Genomic DNA, 23,955 nt, shown 5'->3' with positions numbered 1-23,955 from the left:
CGGCGAACTGCATACATACAATTTTCCGGAGACGTAAAGGAAAACATAGTTATTTTTCAGGCGCCTACCCTTTGCACTCTTTTATATATATATTTATTTCAATTTAAGAATTCGTTAATCAATTTGAAGTATAAACATATTATATAATTGAGTATAATTAGATAGAGCAAAAGCAAAGGCAATATTATACGTGAGACTGTTATTTATTTAAAACATATTTTGTAGGTAATAATTATTGTAAATTCATTTTCAGCACTGTTGTATTATGTCCATGTCAAATACATGGTAAATCAGAGCATGGTTATTCGGCTGAACATTCAAAATAACGATATTTCGATGCATTGAACTGTTATCTGTGTAGGTATTCACGATTTCTGTTTTTTAACAAGATACAAATTTATTGTTGTTGTATTCATGACATAATAATACGTTTGCATTATATTATGAACGTCAATGTTAAGGTTTCGGTACAAGGTGACCAGGCTACGTGTTAGGAAACAGTCAACGTAAAATTAAATTATCAGTTTAGAAGAAATTCATTCAATTCGAATTCAAAAAATATATTATGCAAATTTAATAATTATTGATGGAATTTGAGGCTATTAATTTCAACGTCGATAACCCTCATTTTACCACGATTTTATTAGCTCGAATTCTTGTTTGTCCAGTACTATTTTTTTCTTGTGTGTCCAGTACATATTTTTTCTTGTTTGTCCAAGATTCGTATTGGACGATTGAATATTTTTAATTATCTTCCCGACTAGCCAGACATTTGAAACTTTTAGAATATATCAGAACACGACAATAATGCATTATTTTAATACTTTTAGCCATTTTTAAGCAGAATTGAATTCATTTTCACAAAATTATTATTGTTGGTTGCTAAGGGGTCATAACAACTAAATTATTAATATATACGTGCGTTACTATGGAAATCAATATGAAATGTCAAAATGACATTTCTGTATTCTATATTTATTTAGTATTTCTATCAAGTACAATAAAAAGTTTTTATTAATACATAGAATTGTCAAGTTTATATGATTCAACAGAAAATTTAAAAACGTGGTAAGATTAAGACTTATATAAAAAGTTCTTTTTATCTTGTAATTTGATGATTCTAATTCTGTAATAAAATATCAAACCCTGCTCCGTTTGTTAGTTAAAGTTCTATAATTATTTTATGACTAATTTAAAACATTATTCATTTTAAATTTTATTGAAAGGTATTTAAGGGTTACGTTTTCGTTAACCGCTTTTTATAATTATTGTTTACTAATAATTATGTTTGCAAAATTAAAATATTCTTTTAGCAGTCCTAAATGTGTATGATGTTTTTTACGTTTTTGAAACTAATTTATTGATTAACTGATTATTTGAGTTAGGTATTCGATTTTTTTTTTGTGTTCAAATGATTGCGGATGCTGACAGTTGATACCATTAATAGTGCAAGATTGCTACAAATGAATCTGCAATGTGAAACGATTTACAAATAGTTTTATCATTAGAGATAGTGTTAATTTGCTGATTAATTCAAATAACTATATGTAGACCTCGTCTAGAGAAGATTTCATAAAACGTTTTTAGTTAATATCTATTTTCAGATGACGTAAGTTTTTAGACTGCGGCTTCTATATCGATACATACACGTCACCGCGATCGTTTCTGGAACTAAAACCGTCGCATAACCGCTAGCACGCTGAAAGCTGGTGGTGTAATACTTAAATCGCAAACAGCACCATGACATACATGTCAATATATTGATGGTGCACATTAGCTTATCGTGTAACGTTTTTAGAGGTCTTAATATTTCGTGGTTTCTTAAATATATACTAAATTCGCTTAATTCAAAGTCGTTGGCCAATATTTTTTAGCGTTATATTATTTTTAATACTACAACAAGCCATAGGGGCAAATGATAGTAGTGTAGCTAAACAGTAGTGTAATCAGTAATAAGTCAAACAATTACAAACACCCCAGATTTTGAAAAAATCATATAAATATACATATTGTGACCTCACCAGGAATCGAATATTAATTCGTTTATCAATAATAATAATTGTGTGCGAAAAGAAAGAGGACATACTTAAGTCTGAATATTAAAAAAATATTACGGCAAATTAGCCACACAACAACATGCGAGTCTGATAATACATTCTGATGATTAATACATTTCACACAAAAACATTACATGCATCCTGAAAAGTTGAGATTTCATTTTTGAAGTTATACTTCTTTTGGCGCGTTTGGAAAAACAGATCAGAGTGTATTTTTGGCGTGTGACGCCGATGTAACGCCTTTTACGTGTGACGGAAGTTGCGCGCGCCGATGCAACACAATTTATTATTATGATTATTCATTAAGATTTGAGGCTATATTTATGTTCATAAAACTTTATTTATATTGGGGTGTATATTTATTTTTCATTGTAAAGATTGTGTATCAAGATTTGAGGCTATATTTATGTATTATTTATGAGTAACATTATATATCAATAAATAAATAAATTTTGCCAATGTTGAGTTGGTAAATAATTCAAACAATTGTATGTTGTAAATTTAGAATATTTAGACACTTCATACACAAAAATACATATTTTTACAGTTTAGGATATTTGTCCCATATCCCATGTCAATTTATTTATTACCGGTTTATAATAATTGAAGACAATAATAATTATTATGTTTCATCACATAAACGAATATCACGTTTCAGTTAAACCATTAAATAGGATATGTTTTACTTTTGATTTGTAATAAATTATTATTGTTAACGAAAATAGTTGTACAGTCATCTGTTTAAGCAAAGATGGTCGAAATTCCGGTTTGCTAAATTTTTTAAACACAGATTTTGAGATTTTTTTCTTCCAAAGTAGGTACAATCTGCAATAATATTATTTATTCGCATACATAATATTATTGCTGACGGTACCTATATCGATAAAATACCCTTAAGACCGAAATGAATATAATCATAATAACACGCCAATAAAATTTGATTTCTTATTAATTCATCATGGGCACTTCTGAATCGATTATAGCCGCTGTATGGCAAAGATGAGTTTTTTGTTTTGTTACGCCAAAGAAGTATAACTTCTAACGCACTTACATAAGTACACACACCGATTTTTTTAAATGTATCTCTTTTTTATTTTCATATCGGCACATCAATTATTTTTGCCTTAATGTCACAGTCACACGTTGTCACAAGTTGTATTTATTTTAAGCTATTGTAGTTCATGACAGTCACCGCCAGTGTGAGAACTCCAGAATGAGAGTCCAGTTAAAATTTATACTACGTAATATATTTTTAATGCGATGCATGTGTTCAAACCCATTGATACAATTATACGACTTTGGTCTAAGTTTACGGAAAATATTAGATGATATGCTCTACTTACAAACGTTTTTGTCGGAAAATCAACATGAGGAAATCAATGAAGTAAGCTGGAATTAGATGGAAGAAAAATACGCAGAGCTGGTGGACGTAGATGTTCTTTCTGATGTTGCCGTCAGGGTACCACAGCGGGCTCTCGAAGGGATATTTCCGGACAGAGGCTCTTCCCATTTCCAGCACTTCCTTCCACTTAATGTCCTTAGAGTCGGAGGTGGTCAAGTTGTATACGGGAATTTCTGGAGGCCTAGATTTTTATACATATAAATATATTATATATAAACTGTTTTTGGATTACGGGCACATATTAAAAAAAATAAAAATCTCAATTATAATTAGCTCTTAGAAATTTTTAGGCGTAAATATAACTCAATTCAAATTTATATATAATATATACATAATGAATCAGATGAAATACCACAATATTCTAGTTAATAAAATTTATTTTTGTAAACTTTTGTATCACGTGTACCTATACTGTATGTTAAGTTTGTGAAATAATTTACTATAATCTTCTCGATTTGAACGTTTGTTTATTATTATAAACATATACATACATAGTTCTCTCACATGAATTGCAAATAATATGTATTTGGAAATGTTTTAAAAATTGCTAGGTACCTACTGTGAGACAACAAAGATATTTTAATAACATGCAAAATTAGGTACATAGACACGACAGCAATTAAAAATATATTACCTATGCAAATATTTTATTACCATTCATGTATCCAACAATAACATTTATTGTAATAACGATTACACGACATTTATTTAATGTCTTTTATGAATACTTTAATTTGGGCTTTAGATACGAGTATAACGACAAAAAAATAATATAATTTCTGAGCAAAAATTTAAAAAACCACCAATACCTAATCAAAAACTCAAGGTGTCATATCGACCGCATTTTGCGGATGATAACACTTAAGTCAAAAGAAGTTCTTTATATTAAAGACCGAATCTATATTTTATTATACTTTCGTCGTTTAATTTAAATTTTATTATATTTAAATAATAGTCTTCTTTTTCTTTTCTTTCTTTAGAGAAAAAAAAAAGAAATAATATAAAAATTTATAAAATTTGATTGATTACCTATGTGGTTGTAATAATATTATAATAATTAGCTACGGGAAGTGGCACAACAGCTGCAAACTGCGGTCGATATCGACCAGAAAAAAATAAACGTATGCCAGCAAGGACAATATAATTGTATGATCATTATAATATACTAGATAGACTACGACACAGATACTTCCATGCATACTCGTATTTGCGCAAAATGATACGAGTACATAGTAATCACCGAGAAGTTCGTTTATTTATAACATCAATATTTTTTTTTAAAATATTTATAATAATAATTAATGTAGTAAACGTTTACAATAAAATTAGCTATGTGATATAATTGACATAAATATTTAACATATAAGTTATAAATCATATATTATTTTCAATGAAGTAGAATCACAATATTATGTCGTATGTTTTGATACACGCCAATGGCCATAACAGTATGTTTCGTTCACCAAATTATCTAGTTACTAAATTCATACTGATCTGTAATAAATAAAATAATTCTTGATAATTGAGTTGTAAAAATAAATGGTCGTATCTAAAATTCTTGTGTCTTCAAAGGTGATAGATAATAATATTATATCTCAATATGTAAAACAATGTTGCTAAATAATTGAGTTAAAAATACTCATTAATTTTAAAGTGGCAAACTAGCTTAAATCTTATTTATTAATATTATTTCGATTAACATAACGCTGTCTGAAAGCACCAGTGGGATGGTTAACGATATTACGTTTATTTTGTGTTTTCAGCAGTTTACCATAATGGTTTTTTATAACATTATTGACAGTGTGTTACCTCAGTTATTCCACTGTTGCTTTGAAGCCACATTATATTTTTAATACATACAACATTGATATTTTATTTTAAATGGGGTACTTACTTTTTATAATTCAAAAAACTCAGTGATTCATTATGTAATAGGGACAGCTTGCAGCGATCGATTGTGCATACTTATCTAAAAATCGTATTTTTTACCTTTCTCACTGTTACTTTCGGGTAGCGATACATAACATAATAATAATAACAATACAATAAAAAACAACCATCTTCTATATAATAATTATTATATCCGCGCTAGTCACATACATAACATTTGTATACCTACTCTATTACAAGTTTAAAGTAACTAATTTTATACAAAAATACGAACTATGCATTTAAATCAATATGAGTAGAGAGACCAAGTGTTGTTATTCTCACATGTTTTAGATATATACACTATATACTACAATATGTATTAGAAAGAGATCCAGACTTCAAATGATCTTTACACATGCATAGAATTAATATCCAAGAACTAGGCTTTCTCGATAGTAAGAGGTAAGACAGTGACAATTTTTTTTCGACGATAACATAAAATGCCAGTGAGTATTGTCGACAGTGATTCTATGCATGTGTAAAGTCATTATAGTACAACGCAATATGGGGATGCATGTTGGGTATAACGCGCAAGGTTCCAAATAAATAAATGGGTATGAGAACAAACAAAAGTATTGCTCAAAGGACTGATCATTGGTGGACAAATCTCATTATTCAGTAAGTAGGTACCAGTAGTGGTTTACCACAAAGCGAATTAGGCGGTCGCTTCGTTAGATACGCAATGGAGATTTATTGAACAAGAAAAAAATAAGCATAATATCCACGTATCTGAAACCGCTACTGGTAAGTACCTAAGAGCTACAAGCTAAAGTATGGGGAAATGCAATACCAAGGACTGAGCAGAATGGATACAGCAAGAAGAGGAGTGACTGAGATGTTGGTAATGTGAAACAATCATGATGATCCATATACTTACATTACTTCCATGGTGCCGACTTTGTACGTCAATACGATGAGTGCATTGATGGCAAAATCTACAGGGATAACTTCTGCATGGTATTCTCCATTGCAGTGCATACTGCGGATAACCCCTTTACCAGCGCCCACCATCAGGCCAACTGGTCCATTGAGATTGTCCACCCATCCTCTGACAGGTTCTTCCCACGATGGGGTGACTATAACAATATAAACATACGGTTTTTACATACTATCTAATATACTGCCAGAGTAAATATCAATACGCTGATTAGCTCTATTTATCAGGCAATAGTTGCCTACTTACTCATATTTTATTACATATTAGCGATCACCCGCGACTTCATCCGCGTGAAACAATATAAATAAAAATATATTAATGTAATTTATTCGCAATGATTGAGTCTAGGCGCGCAACACTCTATCTACAACTACATCTATCTCACTTTGCTGATATCTGACCACTTTACCTAGGTACGCGTGGTTCAATACTATTATTAGCTTCGAGTAATCATACACAACCACCAAAGGGTTTGGTTAAGTATGTCTCTATTATTATAATTGGCTCTACAATCCTATGTAGATCTGGTTCGCCTCATAAAGAGTTTTCTTTACAGATTTTTGTTTTACGAGAAATGGATGTTAGTCACACGTTCAACCTATTAGGTCCATACTCTGGCTCCAAACACACATTGAAAAAAGACATGTGAATGTTCACCAGACCCTTATGTACTTGTGTATGTACATATCATGTATATATAATTAGGCGAGATTTATTGTTAATGAAAAGATTAATCTCGACAGTACGCTTTCACATTCCAACGTTGCACGGTTTCACAGATATCATGGAAATAATCAAAACGCACATTAAAAGGCAAATATTTCGAAATCAAAGACATACACTTTGTTACGAGTATTACAAATACTTATAGGTTTTGTATTTTCTTTAGCTAGCTCATTGGCTAATGTAGTAATGTTTGATATTATGTAACTGTATTGATAGCTACCTAGATATGAAATAACAATATAATGAAGCCATATTTTTGAAATTTAAGAAGTTTATCGACGTCTAAAGCTGATATCTCCAGCAAAGTCCATTTGCTGCAAGAGTGTAGGAGTATTCAAGCTACAGTGGTTTGGTGGGTGAGGAAAACATCATGAAAAATTTCGGGCATAACAAAGAGAAAATAAGAAAATGTCTATGAGTGACAGGAAAAACGAACGGTTATAAAATGTAATCTTAAATTAGTACCTACTCGTACATACTTTCAAGACAAGTTAATATTAAAAAAATCGGTGTGTGTACTTATGTACGCGCGTTAGAAGTTATACTTCTTTGGCGTAACAAAACAAAATAAGCCGTTATCTGAGTCAATTAATATTAGATATAATAAAGCTGAATACTTTTAAGAAGATTCTCTTATCCACGTAACATCCGCAGGTGGATCCAATGTACAAGGTGTTGGTGATTTGGTACAATTGGCTGAGGATAAAGAGAAGTAGTGCAATTCGTTCGCCAACGTCACCAAAAGAAAAATATTATGGGAGAGTGGCGAAGATATCTAAACATCAAAATCACAAAAAATCTCAATTTGTTGATGAAACTTTCTTTGGCGACTTTTTTATTTAGGTATTTTTTTTGCAGAAAATCCTGCATTCGCTACTGATAAACGGTAATATAAAATTAATTTGATAGATTAGGGTAGGTAAGTAATTACATCACTGTATTAAGTAGTTCCCCAGCAGTCAGTAAATTATTACAGATTGCATTCATACATAATTGTAACAAGTTACACTAAAGACTGTGTGGAGTTTGCCATTAATGTTTCAAAAGCGAGATATAACTACATAAGTTATGCAAAGAAACACATTATTAAATCCATTCGTTCCTAGCTATTTTAAATTAATCACACATTTCGCAACAGCAACTGCAACCACCCAATAATATTAACCGCAGAACTAGGCATACACAATGAGATAGATATATTTTCATTCACTCCTGCCCACTCAATTCGAAAATGAAATAATTACATACTTATTCGAACGCCGTGCAATTAGCATAAAAAGTGCATAAAACAGTACAAATACGCGTAATTAGTTGTTAGTAAAGAGAAAAATTACTGACCATTGAAATACCTACATAAATTTATTATACAATGAAAAAGAATACTTGGTACTTAAATGTATCTAATTCATTCCAAATTATAAATATATATAAGTATAGAAATATTATCTCAGATTCGACTTTACGACTTGCGATACATTTTGGACACGGTCGTGATAAGCGAAATTTCGCGATTAACGGGAGATTTCAAAAACAAAACAATTAAAATATGAAAACGCCTTTTTAATAAACTATACAGAACTAATTAGGTACTTAGTACATAGCCCCCACAAGGGGGTGGCTGGCAGGGCTCTACCCTCGTGGGGCCCGGCGTGGCGAGTTAACCAGATAAGCGAGATAAACACATATCACAAATTTGCTCCAATAGTAAAAAAAGTCGCCTGCTATTGCCCTTCAATAATATTTTTACACAATTTCTGTACAATGTTTAATTGTGTATGGATATTCGACAACTCCATAATAATTCAAATGGATGTAAGTATTAAGATATACAAAAAAAAAACACTAAATATACACATTAGTTTTACTGCGTACAACGCTACTGTAGAGCGTCACACTGCCTTTATCCTTAGAAATAGGTAGGGGGCCCGCTTCAGGCTGTGGGGGCCATGACTTAGTATATATATAGTTATCATAGATTATCTGTAACGCACGAGAGAAAACATATAAAAATCTATAAGAGAGAGTGCAGCAGGGAGAAGACATTAAACATACACGTATAAACGCAAATTTTAAATTTGAAAAATCTGAGATATCGTTTATTTTAATCGGGTTGTGAAAGAAAATAAATGATAACCTCAAAATAGTTGAACGGATGTTTACAGTGCGCTAATAGCATAACGAGCGATTAGAGTATCGAGACATTAGTGTGTTATCTAAGGGATAGAGTGCTGTAACCCAATGTGTCTTAACCTTTTTACATCCGCGGACCACAAAAACATCAAAAAATGTTTTGCGGACCATCAACATTGGAATAAAATAATAAATATTTATATTTACACTATTTTTGAAACAATTGTCCAAATGTAATACAACCCCACTTCATATGTTGGGTTTCTAGGTAACTATTTTTGATCTGCAGAAAAGTTTTGCAACCCACCCAAAAACCTTCGCGGACCACCGGTTAAGAAACTATGCTGTAACCTACTGTAACCTTAGGTGAGATATACTATTAATCAAATAAATGGAAACATTATGGATGAAGAAGAACCAGTAATTAAGCGTCGCCACTTGATAAATAGACGAGTTCAGTGATGACATGCTAGATAGTCAGGAAACTTTACAAAAATTCCGCCAGGGTGATGCAGTAGCTCATAGACACTTAATTGAGTCATACATACAGTAAGACAGAACAGTAAACATCGTAAACGTATGAGAATGTTGGTGGTACTGCCACCTGGTAATATTTACTAGTAACAAAATAAATGTCATACATAAAATATATAAAGTAGTGTAATTTTGCAATAAACTGATGAAAATTTGATTCATTTTGTTCCGCGTTGCAAAAAAGAATCTACATAGCTTACAATGCTTGGCCTGTCTAAAGTTATTCTGTAAACATTGTCGATAACTGTCGAATAATCTGATTGTACGCGCGTGATTCCACTCATTGTGACGATTCCTGGCTCGTGGCACATCTCAAAGCATTGAAGTTAATCCCTCCAAACCAAAACCCGCCCCGCACCACACTCGGTCTTAATCGAGCGTATCACGGGACCCTACAGTGGCGATGTGAAGCATCTATTTCAATTTTTCCTGTCTGGGAGAAAATACCCAAGATTGAGATTGTTACGCTCAAAGTGAGTTCTGACTGAGTTTAAAGAATTTACTCTAATGCAAGGTGCAAGGGAGAGAAAAGCACATAGAAATTACGAAAAATAAAATGAATTTAAGGTATATCTCAAAACAGGTGCTGGACATAATATTATTAATAATCGATCGCAATGTAACAAATTCACATCGCGTCATGAATTTAACAAAGTCTACTCAGATGAACTTATAGTCGAAAATGTGGTCGATAATTTAAAGGCTTTCTAACTAGAAATGTTTTCATTTTATATTTCGATACCAAAATGACATCAAAAGAAAACCGCCTATCAATTGCGCATCGATTTATGTATTCCAAAAAGGGATAACTTTTTTTGAAGGAGAATAAAATATTTACTTCGACTTTTTGGCATATGCATTTTTTATAATACGAAATAATTGCGGGCCGGGCGAAAGTTTCTGAAGATCATTTTTAGTTATTTTGTTCGCTTTATAATATGTAGGTACTCAGAATTATAATAAGTCATACGTTTTTTAATTAACTATCTACGTTCTACATGGATACATTCTATATGATTCTGAAGTAGGATCAGGACATCTCGATTAACAATAAAAATTTCAATGTTTGTTGATGCTTAGTCATTCACGATAAGATAGTCTTAATATTTATTACAGACAAACTATTACAAATCATCCTATTTATCACCGTTATAAAATATATGCAACAGTTACATACTTTTAATATTTTAATATTATGTATAGGTAAATCATTCTACAGTGGCACCATAGGCGATTCGCGCATGCATTGAATTGCTTGCGACAATGCCTGTTTCAATGCTAGCGAACAATACCACTACAACTGCAAGCCGCATTGGCCGTACCCATAGTGCCACTGTAAAACGATTTACCTATACATATGTATACGATATTAGCAATAAAGAAGTACAATGTTTTTTTATAAACAGTCTTGTGAAATACGAAAAAGCAAATTAAATAGATTTATATCGCAAGTTTCGTAAATTGTTATATCTACCGATTTATAGGTAGATAAACTATTCATTTTAATTAGTTCAACATAATACACCATTTCAAATGAAAATCATAATAAGGATTTGTTAAGTCTATTGCTAATCATTTAAGAATCAACAAAACTTGAGGAGGATCCCAGGATTATAATACCTATTGGGGAAACGCAAGAGGATTACTTGTAGGCCAAATTATATTAATTTAGATCCACTTAAGGTGCATGGACAAAGAAAAGAAAAGAAGAAATAGCAGCATAGACGTCACTCACCTATACTTGGGCGTGCAATACACATTCGCATGTTCTTGTACTCGTCCCTGATGAGGCACTCAGCCAGCCTCTTGGAGTAGGTGTAGGTGTTAGGGTGGACCTTCAGCAGGAGTGGAGTGATCTTCTCCATCGCTTCGTCATCCATCCATTCGATCGCCCTCATCAGATCTGCAGGTTTATCTGGCCAGTCCAAAACCTTTACGAAAATTACGGAAAACAATAATTATAATTGAGTGATTTTGACACATTTTGATTTTGAGTGACAATGACCACATTAAAAACGTTTTTAATGTGGTCATTGAACTGAAAATATTATAAATCAAATGCAAATGTCGGCCCGCTGTTGATTTTTTTGTTTTGGTTACTTATACGTACTGATATTAGAGAATGTACGCGTTTTTTCATCTAAATAATAATTAAACTGATACGAGGCTTTTTTATCTCGTTATAGACAGAAAATTAATTTAACAGCACAACTGCATTAATGTATATACTAAAATCTGCAATATAACACGACTTGCAACTAATTTAATCATAACATTAAATGAGCAGCTTCACTTTCATAATATTATGGTGGTGGCTAAATCTACATAATATATTATGTAGGTATAAAAAATACGAACATTTTATTATACTCTATATTAGACTTATTCGTATATAGTTTGTATATTTCTTCACAAATATCATTCATCCATTTGGCTACGTTTATTTGTCATAGCGTTGTCAAGTTTGTAGTGTTGATATGGCGATGCCAAATCGTCCTTTCATTCGATATTTCTTTGCAATTACAAGGATATATTTACGAAGGATTGATATTTTTTTTGCATGTATCGTAACCATGTCATATTAAAGTACTTAAATATTGATTCAATAAGCAAATATGTGTTTACGTGGTAGAAATCTATTATAATGGTTTTGAAACCTTTTTTGCAATTATTGATTATTTTCCTACTCATTGATATATTGTGGTGACAAGCTCGTATCTATCACCAGACTATGATTATTATAATTTTATATAAAATACAATGTTTGTGCATTACCTTTTCAGGGAGGATTTCATAATCGGCGTAACAGAATGCTGTAGATAAGTGGACGAATGCCTTCAGTTTAGTCATGTTTCTGCAGATTTTTATTACTCTCCAAGTTCCTGTGGTGTTCATGTCAATGGCGTCTTTCAACTTGGCCTCCAGTCGCAACGTGGCGGCGCAGTGGTAAACAATGTCGACTTCTTTGTACAGCATTTGAAGAGTTGCTTCATCAAGACCGAGATTGTCTTGCAAAACATCTCCATTCAAGGCGACTATCTTTTTTATGGCGTTTGGTTGCTGTTCTCTCAGTCTGCCAAACATCTAGAAATTATTATAAATAGTATTAGGTACAAAACTTCAACTAGCGAATCCTGACACCTTACGAAGGTTCAGAAACAGATGTTTGCGACGGATACTGGGTGTGCGGTGGTGTGTCTTTAGAGGTAAAGAAGAGATAAAAGAGCGGATTAAACAGCCTTCTATCACGCTGAGAGTGAAGAGGCGTATTCTTCAAGCCAATTAGTGGAAGGTCACTAAATACTATTTACATAGTGTATACTGAAATGACTCAAGAAAGTTTAAAAGTACGAGTATGAAGTAACATTATATTATAGTAAAAAGTTTCAAGGGTCAAGTTGTCATTATTTTGTTTGTTCTTTTCTCATCGTACGTACAATGATTTCTTTTATTGATTTAACTGTCAATCCATTGTGAAAATGCATTGTATTATTAATTTAATTTAATAAAATGCAAGTTTTTATAGAAAATTTTCCACTTTTATTAATAATATTTGGACCGGCTTCGTCCGCCTAAATTGAAAATGTCCTTCAGAGGCAGACGAAACTGGTCCAGATATAATTATTAATAAAAGTGGAAAAGTACTATAAAATTTGCATTTTATTAAATTAAATTAATATTATATATTACAATGGGTTAATAATCATGAGAAGACTTAGGAAGACAGGCAAGCGACAAGGATTCTTGGAGGCGCTGTGTGGTGTCTATATGCTTCAACTAAAGATCGGACATGTTTAAAGAAGAATAAGTAAAAAACCACCTACATATTAGGAAAATCTTTCAGTCATCAGACTCTCGCTAATAAGCTACCCACAAAATTATTGAGTTATGTAAATTGCTACATTTTTAAATTTGACAAGAAGGAGTTAATTAAAAATAATTGAGAAGGTTGGGATCAAAGAAATTTGAGTACGTACACAATTAAAGTTGTATAGATTGCCTTCAAAGATTTTTCTGAGAGAATTTTTTATAAATATATAATCTTTTATACGAAGCAGTTAAATGTCCTTTTCGACAAAACATCATAAACAAACAAAAAGTACGTGCTTACTTATTTAAGAAATTTCGATTGACTTTTGTTTTCAGTCCACTATTGGTTATCTAAGCAAACGCAGTGGATACCTTGACATAGTTCCCGTGGTTTAATTTACCTGTACATATTATAAATAATATCTATTTATTATTTTCAAAATTTTAATAACAATGCGCGAAAATAGATTAAAAGTAATTACGGGGTTTCGGTAGATATTTTGTTGCTTAAACCCAAATGTATTTTAAAGAGGTCATTAATAATATACTCAAAAGTCTGTAATAATAATTGTTCATCGTGCATTATTTTTGCATGATTTATCGTAGTATTTATAATTAAAAATATTGATTATAAATTGAAATAAACCATTTACTCGGGTCCATTTAATTGTAATACATTTCCACAAGTACAACAATAAATTTTTTATCAATAACACATACAGTAATGGAGAGATTATGAAGTTAATATATCTAGAAGATTTCAATAGTCGGTGAAATTAAATGGTAGGTAAGTTAAAACAAAATGGACATACAAGAAGACATGGATTTATTAAACTTCCCTCAACAAATGTGGAATAGAATTTCTGGTACCTAGCGATGGTTGAAAAGAGACCGAAACCAAACATATTTGTAATCACGGCCTCCACATCCTGTAGCGGGTCCCCAGGCCAGGATCTTTAGCGGCCCCCTTACCCATCGCTAAGGTTAAATGCAGTGTGATGCTCAACAGTAGCGTTTTCCAAATAGTATTCGATGTTAAATTAAGGGTATTCAGTATATTTTTAGTGGTTTTTTAATACATCTAAATACATGAATAAATTTATTATGAAGTGTTCAAGTATCAACACTAAACAGTAAATTTATTCCCATTAGAACGAATTTGTGATGTGCGTTTATCTCATTTATCCGGTCAACCCGCCACGCTACACCCTCCTTGATCCTGGGCCCCAAGGCTAGCGCCCTGTCAGTCCCCCTCTTGTAATTCCATGATTGTAATAACTATAATTCCTCGTATAACTAGTTAGAAACATGGTGATGATATTGTCTATGAGCTGGGTCGTTATATGTCCATTTTATTTTTTCAGATGCTACATTCACCAGTAGGTCAAAAAACGTAAACGCGAAATCAAATGAAAAATCAGGTAAATAGACATTCTGAAATGTTGTTTGCTGCCCGTGGGCTGTCGTTTGTATACCACTGACTCATAGAAACTTGAATGCCTAAGTGATAACTTACCGGTAAGCCCCACATCATGTCAATTCTTTCCTTTACTGACTTTCCTCTTTTCGGCCGAACGACTGCGAATATTTTATCAATGTCCGGGAACGAGTACAAGAGCTTTTCCATCAGAACTTTTCCCATTAGACCAGAAGCTCCTGTAATGAAGATCTTCTTGCCACTATAGAAATCTGCTATCGGAGAATCCATCTTAGGTGGTTTCAAAATCTGTAATAAAAAAATAAATATTTATATAATTTAAAATATTAAAACTATGTACTTCCCGTAATCCTAAATATGAGGGTTACATGTAAATTGTTCGTAAAACATTTCACCGTGATACAGATCGCCGTGAGCTTTCTTATCGAAAAGAGATGACCGTATTCTATACGGTCTCCAATTTTATTTGATTCACTATCCACATTAACTCAATTTTCATAGCTGATTTTGGAAATATTCATGAATTGAATATTCATGAACCTAACCTAACATAACCTAACAAATAATCCAGTATAGCGGCTATTTCCTAAAATTTGGTTACCGCTGGCTTCCTGTAAAGTGTAAACCGACAAGAACCGTGTTTTATTTAGACATGAGTTTTATACCAAAAGAGGTTGGACAGTCTTTATAATATACGACCATATACCTATTTCCGATACAACATTTCACGGTGAAGTGTGATACGGCGAACTGCACACATACAAGTGTCCGGACACGTAATATATGCTCGAGTGGGTAGAGGTACTTGTTATCTATTTGGGATAATAGGTGTTCCTTTAATATGGATGGATAATAAATTAATGACATAGTTTGCAGCATGGGCGCACACAGATACATGATTTGTCTGGGAGAGATATAACATTTTTTTTATTGATTGCTAAGGCTGTGTAAGGGGGTGGTTTATGAAAGTCCATCAGGTGCCACTGTCTTATAAATTTTTTCCGCATATTAGTTATAGCTTCTCGTTACCTCAACTGCGAAATAAAGCATTTTTTCAGATACTGTCTCCATACCAAGACACTGCGCACTTCTAGTATTAAATATATGTCCTGAAGGTATAACTAAGAGTGTTTATCTACGAGTTATTTCGTGTTGTCGGATCCACAAAAAATGGTGATCTAAGGCAGGGCTCGAAATGGATCAGAGCGCACCGGAGCGCCGTTCCTGTTCGTGAAATCGGTAAGACTATTGCTCCGTCTCGTGGATAAAATAATTTGACCGTCTGAATTAGATAATCCATATAAATAGAAAATCAAACACTTATTTTTATGAAATACATATAAAATTTGATAAATACGTAAATATTTTCAGAAAAATGTTGAGCGCTCCGGTTCGTAAACTTTTCCATTTCGAGTGCTGATCTAAGGTTAAACCAAAACTATGTTTCTTGTATGCTGTAACCCATGTAATTGTTTCCGAAAAAAACATGGGGGCCAATGCTGTCAAGAGAATTGGAACTACTGGGTGAGGATCTAATATTTTTCAAAGTGCATTTTTTGATTATAATTATATATCATAAAATTAAAAATACATATCTTTGATCTGATTTAGTTTTTCTGCAGTGGTAGATAATATATTGATAATAAAGTGTAATGAGTAATTCGGGAATTTGAAATCGTCTTAAGCCATGCCGTTTATATTGACTAGAAAGAAATAAATATTATTGCATGGTAGTAAATAAGAAAACAGCAGTCGTATTAAAAAATTCAATGGTAAGAAAACATTCTAATATTATATAACGGTTAATTATACACCATTCTATTGTCTAGCCTGGTTAAAATCATGATCACATGCTTAATTTACCCACTGCTTCACTTTAATTGCCCTATCGCAATTAAGCTCGAAGTCTTTACTATTATTGTGCTTTGAACAAAATAAAATTGCTTCCTCGAGAATTTAATATGCAGTAATGAACTTTGTTGAAATAACATTGCTAAATTACTCGTGCAATACATATAATATATCTATATTTTAACTTAGGTATATTGCAAATAAAAATGATAAAAAAAATAATAACATCTTATAAATCGAATATTATTATACTTATTATGTTTCTTTCTTGACCATCTAACAACCTTCTCTACAGCATGACATGGGTTCACCTGGAAATCAGCGCTCACTGAAAAACCCATGGCATACTTGATTTGGCACATCCGTTTGGAGGGACCTCTCCAACTTTCAACCTGACCAAAGTCTTCCTCTCTGCGGGCTGTATGACAAAACATGGAGTCCGATGCAGGCAAATGATTGCATCATTTGAACGTTTGGCTATCCGCGAGACACAACACCACATTTATTTTTAAATACATCGAGTCTTATTTTTCATTACCTAATCGTTCAAATTCCAAAGACATATTATTATATTATATACGAGTTATTTTTTGACATTTTTCTTGATTAGGTTTCTGTAATCTACTACTATCATCGTTTGTATATTTATAAAATATCAAATTCAGCACCGTTTATTACAGTTAAATATAATAGAATTATAAGTTGAGTACGCAAATTCAGTTATATACATTAGCCGCATTTTTTTATATTTTACTACCAACTTTCAATATGATTTTTTTTATTAATATTAATGATATTAATTTTTAGTTGTTTAATATGTTTGCAAAAAGAAAATATTATATTTGAAATCCTAAACGTAGGTACATGATTTTTTGCGATTATTCAGAAATGGCGAAATATGGAGGTGATCGACTATCAAACTAACAGTGTCACAAATTGGTGTAAGTATTTGAAATTATATTTTCGTCTTCTATATTAAAAATTCATATTATTTTCCTAAAATACTTTAGTTACTAATATCGGTGTCATTTAGTATATTTTGTATCCCGAAATTCTATACGATTTCTTAATCCCGAAATTGGGGATTGACAATGTTCGAATCCAGTGAATAGTTTATATACAGTTTTATTATAAAATACGTATTTTTAAAACGCTATAAATATATATTATTTACGATAAATAAATAAATAAATTTTCCAACTTTTGTAGTATTACGGGATCGGAAAAATATGCATATAATTATAAAATTTTAATCGACCTTGTAAGCGTTACTTACTGTGAAATTTGAAGTGTTTGTTTTGTTGTTGGAATAATTTTGGTATCTAGATACTCTCAATGAGATCATAATTGAATTACAACAGGATTTACATGTTTTTTACATTTTCACATCTCACATTCTATGGTGCAATCGGTCAAAATCCATCCCGCGATCGACGTGTTGGACATGTCTGTTGTAACTGTAGTCCCTACGATGGCCTTAAAGCATGAGCGTAGTGTATTACCATTTTTATATTACGTAAACTGAGGTATTTTTAAGGTAAGTGCCATTATAATATTGAATTGCAGACACGTGAAGTACCTAAATAATAAAATACGCATATGATGCAACAATATGACCGGTTGTATGTAATAAGCAATGACCGTAAAATTTATTGTATATAATACAATTTATTTACCAACATAAGTAGATTCGTATCTTATCATGTTAAATTCTTTAAAATGAGTAGAGCTTTGAAAAAATTTATTTCCATTCCGACCCAAAAATCTTTGAAAGTTCGTAATATACACATACGAGTAAATTATTATCGATAAATTTAAAAAAAAACACAAATGTGATTGAAAAAAAAATGTATGAAAATTATTGGGCTAATTTTCAAGGATATATTATTACTATCTACATAATGTATACGGTGAAGCCACGGGATGCTAGCATGACCCGGAATGACGCAAGAAGACTGGCGAGTTGCAGGGATTCACGGAGGCGCCGTGTTGTGTCCATGTGCTCAAATTAATGGGCGGACATGTCCGAAGAAAAGGTAAAAGATAAAGATATTATTCTACATTTACGAACGTCGGCAATACGTTCGGCCATTTTGTCCATGTCCATAGAGCTACAGTGCTGCACTCAAACCAGTCTCTGAGGTTCTTGAGTCAGGATGTATTTCTTCTAGCAGGGTATCACACACCAGAGATCTTCTATTTAATGATAATATGCAGAAGTTTACATCTCTCGGGAGGCCACATGATGTGACCAAAGTATCTATGTACGCATTTAATAATGTTTAATCAAGATCAAGTTAGTGTTAGAACCTATTCACCTGGCATTATTTGTAAGTTTAATTAAAATAAAAATGGGAAAGAATTTCACCTTGCAATAGTAAGGTTAGTCCAGGTAAGTTGAAGAATATTTTCTGACGTCTAAAACAATTATATTATGTGCAATGTTTCCGTCGATGCATACTTTATATCCGCTGAACCAGTGTAATCTTTGGCGAGAATACCATATTATTAACTCTACTCCAGTTTTAAAAATTTTCGAATTTTATAATAAATATAGATGGAAAATTTATTTCCAAATTGCAGTCCATAATGTATTGACATATTGAAACCGAGTGTCGCTATGGACCGAGATAATATGTCTGCAAAATGCGAATTATAATTAAGAAACATTTATAATTTTTCATGCAGGGTTTGAAGAAGTTTTATCAATAGAGTTTTTAATTATTGTTAACAAATTATTATCATTTTAATTGTTTCGGTTTGTAGGATACAGTGTACGTACCTAGTAGATAACAATTCATTTTATGTGTGTTATTTTTAGCATGACCACAACATTTACAATTATTTGATTGTGACTAGGGATTGCAATACTGGTATTTCAAAACCGGTATCCAAATATTTTTTAATACCGAAATACCGGTATTCAAAATCAGACAATACCGATATATTCAGTATTGAATATTGAAACAGAATGTATTAATTAAGATAAAAGGTTTAACAGAACTGTATTTTTTATCGGCTTACGCGATGTCTAGTTTTCTTCCGTTGCACTGCAATAACACGTACAGATTTGCGAAATACTTTTACATTATGGGTTCCTTAATGCAATAAATTTAATTAATGCCAATGTTTTGCCAGTCGTCATTTGTATTTTTAGATGAAGGTATTTGAAATCGCGGTAAAATACTATTCATTTGTATAATCATTAGTAACCTCAGCCCATCACATCTACGTTGGCCGCGCGGCTTAAGCATTGGACTATCACGCCATAGGTCTCAGGTTCAAATCCTGGGTCTTGGCAAGTGCACATATTGTTTTTCAATTTGTGTGTGAGTCAGGGTATGGACCTAATAGGTTGAGAAAGTGGCTGACATCCATTTCTCGTAAAAAACAACATCTGTTACTACTCTGTGGAGGCCCACATGATCCTATTAGGATCGGGCATGGTCGGAAAAAAACCTTAGCCGTAGTGTCAAATATTTCATGATTTCTGTGCCTAATTTTTCTATGTTTATCTAAAAATAGTATATACAATAATGGAGAAATAGAATTTTGTTGGACATAAAAGTGAGCAACAATGTGGTTTCACTTATTACGGGGTAAAAGTAAAGATATCACTAAGTGTGAAAAGCTGCAATAAACTAATAAAACAGGTGGAATTACCAATGGGTCACATACATATTACAGAAGAAAACTTCATAATACAAATTGATTGAAAGATCATTCGAAGAAGAAAGTGCCAATGGTTAAACTACAAGGTATCTGTAAACATCAGCAACTCATATCTTACTTTTACCAAGGTATTTTTAATTTTTTTGCTATAAATTAGTAATATTTTAAAGAGATATTATGTTTTTAAATATATTAGTAGATACTGTTTTTTTCATATGTTTCACGAATATCGGTATTAATACCGGTATTCAATAGGAAATACCGAAATACCCGGTATTGGTATTTTTATTCGGAATTGCAATCCCTAATTGTGGCCTCACGGTGCATTTAGTTTCATTTATTCTAATGTGCGCATCAAATACTTTTTGAACAGAACGTTGATTTTTTTAAATGATATCAGTCGATTTAATTGTATAAACTAATTATCATACTCACTGCTTTCAGAATCTATTTTTGCGAGAATGCATGGTAGTTTATTACACATAAAACTTATTATATGCTGAAAAATTACATTATTTTTTAAATTAAGCTTGAAAAAAAATGAATTAAATATTATTATAATATTTTATAGTTCTAGCAAATAACTATCAAGTATTGTCACCATACCAAAGCTCAATTTGATAGAAATAAAAAGAAATAAAAGTTATACTCAATTAAATTTTTAAGATAAATCTGCTATATTTGGTTACTAATTTAAGAAATTGTTACTTAAAAATATCACTGGTAAATATATACATCCAAGAAAACTTGTTAAGCTACATTGTAATGGTAAAAAAATACCATAAAATAATATGTGGTAATAAGATGAATTTCGTTTCACGAAAGTAAATTTAACAGATTTTTTTTAATTGAAAGTTTATCTTTAAATGTAAAATTTATACATAATTCTTTTTAATGTTTTGAGATAGGTATGGATTATAATTAAAGTGAGTACGCCTTTTATCAGAGGCGCATAGCGGACACATATAAAGCTTGAGACATTTTAATTAATCAATGTGTACCTAAATTAAAAGTTTAACTTTGACTTTATATAAAAAAATGTTCTATTTTTAATGTTTTTAGATAGCTATCAAAAAATATCTCAAATTGCAAGCTTCGTTTTTTCACTAGGTGCCTCTGGTCGGCGGGTATTCATTCTCCTAAATTGATAGTACATAATATTATATTATTGAAGTTACATTAAAATATTTACTTTTATTTAATCATAATTAATTATAAAATTTTCTTTGAGTATTATCTTTAAGAAAAAGTATTTACCAAGACTAAAATTAATTAACATTATATTCATTTAATAATTGTAAATAAAAAATATATTAAATTTATATATCTATTTACCTATGTATCATAATATAATATAACCCTTGTAAATAATTTTATGTAGGTACCTCCTACTCGTATATTTGTTTGCTAAAACTTTCTGCAGTGATAATTAGTGGGATTAACTTTGTATATGAAAAAATATCTTTCAAATTTGTTAAAAAAGTGTTTACACCAGGGTTGGCAAACCTTTTTACATACGCGTGCCAAAATTTTCCAAATAATATTTTTCGACAGTCAGACGTGTCAAGCAGTTTTTCATGGTGAAAAAATATATTTTTTTTAAAGTTTTCGAAAATAATAGTTTTTAAGAATTTCATTAAAAAGGTTTAAAAATTAAAATCGAGTTCTAGATATTCTATCTATCACCGTATTTCTAGTCGAAGGCATATCTTTTAATCTTTGAATGTTTTTTTCCTTCTTTTCAAAATTCTCAAAGAGATCGTGTAAACCACTCTTCTTTCATATTGTATTATCCATCACTGAACAGTTTCTTATTTTTAGAAATCATGTTTGGGGCAAAGTAACAAGCAGTGAATATATTTAAACGACAGCCGATAATTAATTTCAGAAGGTTTGTTGATTGAATATTTTTATTTTTATTTGCCCGATCCTAAGGACCGACCTATGCAATTGTATAATTTGCATTAAACGTAATGATTATTCGTGAAAATTTGCCCGCTATTTTTTCTACAATGCGATTTGTCATTTAAACATGAGTTTCGTCGTTTCCGTTTTCACATCCATTGGTAAACACAATATGAAAAATCGAAGAAAATACGCATGGCTATGTCGTCAATATTTTTAATGTTGTATATATAAGTAAGTATAGTATATATTTATTTGTTAAACTTTTTTATATAAAAAACATTTTTTTAATAGGTATAAAAAACAGGGTTTTTTCAACCTTTAACCGAACACAAAACTGTGTTATTAATTAGTCAATAAAAAAATTACAAACCGTAAAGAGCAAAGGCGAACAAGTCTGCTAATTAGAATCATTGTTGTAATTATTTAAGCTGTCACATTGAATAAATGATTGTTTTTATTACTTGAGGTACTGAGTACTAGACGAGCACAAGATATATATATATATATATATATAATTAAAATAATTACAAGATAAAAAGAACTTTTTATATACAACGTTTTTAAATTTTCTGTTGAATCATATAAACTTGACTTGACTAGCTTAAACGATCAAAAAAAATTGTACTTGATAGAAATAATACTGAAATGTCATTTTGACATTTCATATTGATGTCCATAGTAACGCACGCATATATATTTATAATTTAGTTGCTAGGACCCCAGCAACCAATAATAGTGGATTGGATTACGGATTTCTTCCGAAATAACTTTTCATACAAAACAGAATTAACTGAAAATGAATTCAATTCTACTTAAAGATGGCTAAAAGTATTAAAAAACGCATTGGCATCGTGTTCTGATATATTCGAAAAGTTTCAAATGTCTAGCCAGTCGGGAAATTAGTTAAAAATCGATTGCAAGATTTGTACCGGATAAACAACCACCGGACAAATAAGAATACGACCTAATAAAAACGTTGTAAAATGAGTTTAGAACAGTTTTAAAATCACCGCTTACTTATTGGTTATTTTATTACAATAATTCAAATATGAAACATAGTACAACGGTCGTATAAGATACATCCATTTAAGTAGGTATATATATCCCATGGATGTGGTGTTTTAAATGTTGTTATTATTTTCATAGTAACTGAATATAATTTGTATGTTTTGACTTGGCTTGCCTTCCATATTGATACAACCTGGATAAATAGAAATATCAATGATAATTTTGCCCTTGGAATAGCAATAAAAGATAATTTACAGTTACACAACAGTGAAAGCAGTTATGTAGAATTTACAATAAAATATTAAATTTATTTACTTAAATTCGTCACCGCTGTACTTGTATTAGTTCAATTTTGAGCACGTCAAGTTAGAGTGACGAAGGGTGAAGGTAGGCTGCTAAGATTCGACATAAATACTGCACACTAAACTTTGTCAGTCATACTTATTTGTTTTCATTGAACTAAGAATACAATTTGCAGATAGTCCTGGTTAGTTTTTAAAAATTAGGGATGCTGTTGGTTAGTTTTTTTTAATTAATTAAGCCTTGCCTT

General features: G+C 31.3%; 1 protein-coding gene across 1 annotated transcript in view; it reads right to left on the bottom strand.

Annotated features, from left to right (window-relative positions):
• Positions 1-23,955, bottom strand: part of LOC147079650 (putative fatty acyl-CoA reductase CG5065) — a 45,170-nt gene that overhangs the window by 4,591 nt on the left and 16,624 nt on the right. The window contains exons 2-6 of the mRNA XM_085942840.1: positions 15,045-15,254; positions 12,494-12,802; positions 11,454-11,649; positions 6,269-6,467; positions 3,401-3,640 (exon numbers count right to left, since the gene is read on the bottom strand). Coding sequence (XP_085798966.1) covers positions 3,401-3,640; positions 6,269-6,467; positions 11,454-11,649; positions 12,494-12,802; positions 15,045-15,236 — 1,136 coding nt within the window. The 5' untranslated portion in view covers positions 15,237-15,254. The remainder of the gene's footprint in view (positions 1-3,400; positions 3,641-6,268; positions 6,468-11,453; positions 11,650-12,493; positions 12,803-15,044; positions 15,255-23,955) is intronic.

The sequence above is a fragment of the Rhyacophila brunnea genome, unplaced genomic scaffold, assembly GCF_057557595.1.
Source record: "Rhyacophila brunnea isolate RB1 unplaced genomic scaffold, BYU_Rbru_1.0 scaffold_1, whole genome shotgun sequence".
NCBI classification, from domain to species: domain Eukaryota; kingdom Metazoa; phylum Arthropoda; class Insecta; order Trichoptera; family Rhyacophilidae; genus Rhyacophila; species Rhyacophila brunnea.
The sequence above is the reverse complement of the archived record's forward strand: the minus strand, read 5'-3'. Positions and strand labels throughout refer to the sequence as shown.